The following is a 3,955-nucleotide window of genomic DNA, read 5'->3' as shown; positions in this document are numbered from 1 at the left end:
AGGAAGAGGTAATAACAGGACTTCCCCCCAAAAAATCATGACATGGATTGAAGTTTAAAAATAGATATTATATGACAAAGTGAATGTAGAAGGGATATCACAATGCATACATTTTAGTAAAAATCAGAATACTTAAAACTACTACAAGATATTAAAACTAGCCAAGAGTCAAGGGAATTTTCCTCAAAAGGGAAATCTCCATGATGGTAGTGTAATTCTCAAAGTCAGAGTGTAAGCCTCCCCCTCCATCAATAAGAAATAATTTCTCCAAAGTACAGAAAACATCATTGCACTACAACTGGATGTCTTGCTATGGAGTTTTTTCAAGAAACAGTACAACGTAAAGATTATTTTAGATGAACAAAGGGACAGTGTACCTCACAGAACTTCACTGAAGGCAGTTTCATGGAATGTAATACAAGAAGGAAGAAAACAATCTTAGAATGAAGATCTGAGATGCAAAAAGAAATGGAAAGTCAGCAAACTTATAAGGATACAAATTAATCTAATTGATGTGGCTATAGTACAGAAATATCTACAAGGTACTTGCTGGCGATATTTCTCAAGATACCTTTGTTGTGATAGAAAATTTGTTATCCCACATTAATTGTTTTTTTTTTTTTTTCAGAAAGAAAATTTCTGTGAAGTATGTAAAATTATTCTAACAAGAGTGGAAAACACTCTTTAGATAAATTTCCTTAGCCAGTTACTGTTCCTTTCCCATATGTTTTGCATAATTTCTATTATGTGCTTGTCAGCCCTAATTAGCACCAAAGGACTGACCGTGCAGTAGCCATGGGACACAAGTATCTGGATGCACACCAGGATGGGGTCATTGGTCCATGTCGTGCCTGTGGAAACTGAAATGATGATGTCCACACAGTATCCAATCACAAAGCAGCTCACCAGCAGCAGGATTGTCTTAGTGGCCCTCTTCTCTGGGGAGCTCCTTGGAGAACAGCTCATGCTGTGGAGATGCTGGGACCGCCGCGCATGTCTGTACAAGACGAGTATCATGTAGCCACTCGAAACAGCCATGAGCCCAATGAAGAAGACATCTCTAAATGTCATCAGGGTGAAAAACAGGGCCCTGTGGACAGAGCTCATGGGCAAGAAGGAGCAGTGGTCCGTGAGGAAGAGAAGTCCAGGTTGGGTCTCATTGGGTGCGGCCACCGTATAGAGGAGCAGGTTGCTACAGATGCATGAGGTCAGGGCCCATATGAAGAGAGAGAAACAGAGGAGGAAATGTGGGGATCTACATTTGAACTGCGCCAACCAGGAGCTACCGGGGCTGATGGTGACGGCCTGAAGGGTGCTCAGGAGGCCCGTGGTGGCAATGGAGAGCCCCCGCATGAGCTTGTTCAGGAAGACGATCACTTTACACCAGATGTCGCTCTGAGCGTCGCTTGCTCCCCACAGGTCCATGGACAGCAGGAGCCCCATGGTGAGAAGCATCACTATGTGGACCACAGCCAGGTGAGTGACGGTCAGGTCCGTAAGCTTGGGCTTGGGGCCCACGGAGAACATTGAAATGTGCAGGGAAAGAAGGACTGAGTTTGCCGAGATCCCAATGCCAGCTTGAGGATAAAAGGCATTTTTTAAGGCAATTAACTGGAACATTTGTTCATCTTCATGAGGACATTCAACCAAGTAGTTAGGGCTAGGAAGAAAAGCAGGAGCGTGTGACAACAGCACTGTCCTCACCGGCAGGTTCCCAGTCACCACATCAACATCTCCAGAATCGTCACTTTATCCAAAATAATTCGACATGGCTCCGATCAGCTCTTACTCATCGTGTAAGTGCACAACACGCACCACTCATTCCTCCAAGGAAGTTACCATCTGGTGGTGCTCATGTCACCCCCTTCTCTGTGAGCAGAGACCCCTCTACCTCATCTGCTCCTGAGTCCTGTACACTCTCACGGGCAGCTTCTGCTGACTTTCCCACGAGAGATGCTTTCTTACTAGTCTTTGGATCTACAGTGCCTGAAACACAGCTGCTTACCTAGAAATTGCTCCCCACAGTCCGCTGGTGTAAGTTCTGGACAAGTGGAGGTAAGAATCTTCTAGCTGAATAATCCCAACAGGCCCGTTCTCGTGGTTTAGTCGCAGGTGTTCAAAGTCATGAGGGCTTAGCAGAACAAGCCCGAGACCCAGACCCTGCTACTCTTAGCTCAGCATCAGCGCAAGAGGGCGGTAGCGGAAGCACTTGCCTGATGGCGTTGTTGGGAGAGTGCGTGTCAGTAATGGAGAGCGTTTAGAGACTGCCTGACACCTGGAGCACTGTGGCGATGTTCCTCACTGACGCATTACCTCATCACCTTACTGCGGCTCAGAGCAGATACTGCAGCGTAGCGGCGATTTCATGGCCGAGAGAAGAAATGACCACCGTAACACTAGCTTCCTTTGACAAACTTTCACCCTTGGACACTGATGGTATTCTAATCTAGCTGTTGTTGTGGCGTGTTTTTTTTTTTTTTTTTAGCTTTTCTATTTTCCCCAGGAAATTCAGATATTTCCGACATTCAGAACCAATTCCTGGAAAACAGGAAGCTGGCCAGAGGGGGTCTCCTTTTCAATTATCAGTTATTCCCTCATTTTTCTCAGACCTGTGTATTAGGGAAGCTGCCTCTCCCAGGTATCTCGTTCAATGATAACAAGGCGCTCTCTACACAAGACGCCTATTGCAGGCTGTTCAGTCATGACCTGAAAAACATTTGCTGCTTAGAGGTAGGAGCTAATTCCTCAAGTCTCCTTTAATTGATCTTTCATCATTACCTGGAGTTCTGCACAATAAAAATCGCATTGAGCAACAGGGACATGATCTGAATTCAGGCATTTTATTCAAGCTCTGAAATATTCCATGCCTTACAAGTCTTTGATCTGTGTGACATGTGAAATCTCTTTCACAGTCCCCATATCAGTAGTAAAAATATGGAAAAAAATGACTTGAATGATTCGTTGTGATTGTACAGCTGACACGGTGCTCACAGGAGCAAGGCCAGACCATGAAAGGAATGCAGGGAAACACTGGCTCCTTCACAGGGAGCCACACTCTCTCTGTGCACCAGGAAAATTCAGTGTGGTTGGTATAAAACCACAAGACAGTTGTGGATTAAACAAATGACAGTGTGAGGCCAGTGCCGTGGCACAGCGGGTTAAGCTGCTGCCCGTGACACAGGCATCCCATATGGGTGGCAGCAGATGGCCCAAGTGCTTGGGACCCTGAACCCATGTGCGGAACTTGAATGAAGATCCTGCTCCTGAGTTTGACTTGGCCCAGCCCCAGCTGTTGCAGCCATTTGGGAAGTGAACCAGCAGATAGAAGATTCTCTCTCCCTCTTGCCCTCTTTCCCTCTCTCACTGCCTCTCTGTGTCCCTCTCCATCTCTAACTCTGCCCTTCAAATAATTTTTTTAAAAAAGAAATTACAAGGAAAGAAGAACTTCCAGATGAGCGGCTGGAGGTAGGACAGATGTTTTCACTTCAGGGAAATCTTGACAGGATGCATATTGTGATGGCATCAATAAATAAAAGAGGAGACCCAGCAGATGGAAGATTCCCACACTGACCCCCCCATCTCAACACCCGCCTCTTGCCCTGGCCTCTCCCTCTCGCTTTCTCTCTAACTTTGCCTTTCAAATAAAAAAAAATCTAAACCACAAACGACAGTAGAAGCTGTTTGCTGCTGGAATATTTACTACCCCAAGGTATTTGCATAGACTTCAGAGATGGGAAACAGGAGATGTTCTCATCACACACACATGCTCAACCTGCTGGAAACCCAAGCAGCAAGCCTGGAGGTGTTTCTGTAGATAAGAACAAAGTGGACCTTTGATCAAACAACTTGCCTGTTCTTGGGCATCTCAGCAATCAGCAGAAGGGAACACACTCACTCTTAGTAAGTGCGATGAAGCATTCGATTTCCAAGAAACCCAAGCATGTTGGATGTAGAG

The 3,955-nt window shown here is 45.6% G+C and overlaps 1 protein-coding gene across 1 annotated transcript; it reads right to left on the bottom strand.

Moving 5' to 3' along the window:
- Window positions 1-684: 684 nt before the first annotated feature.
- Window positions 685-1,620, bottom strand: ORYCUNV1R1524 (vomeronasal 1 receptor oryCunV1R1524). The gene is given in 1 exon segment (NM_001167213.1): window positions 685-1,620. A coding segment is annotated over 1 exon segment (936 nt).
- Between the last annotated feature and the right edge of the window lie 2,335 nt (window positions 1,621-3,955).

The sequence above is a fragment of the Oryctolagus cuniculus genome, chromosome 10 (genome assembly GCF_051225735.1).
Source record: "Oryctolagus cuniculus isolate XC-2025 breed Fujian yellow rabbit chromosome 10, ASM5122573v1, whole genome shotgun sequence".
Lineage (NCBI taxonomy): Eukaryota > Metazoa > Chordata > Mammalia > Lagomorpha > Leporidae > Oryctolagus > Oryctolagus cuniculus.
Note: the sequence above shows the minus strand (reverse complement) of the source record. Positions and strands in the feature narration are given on the sequence as shown.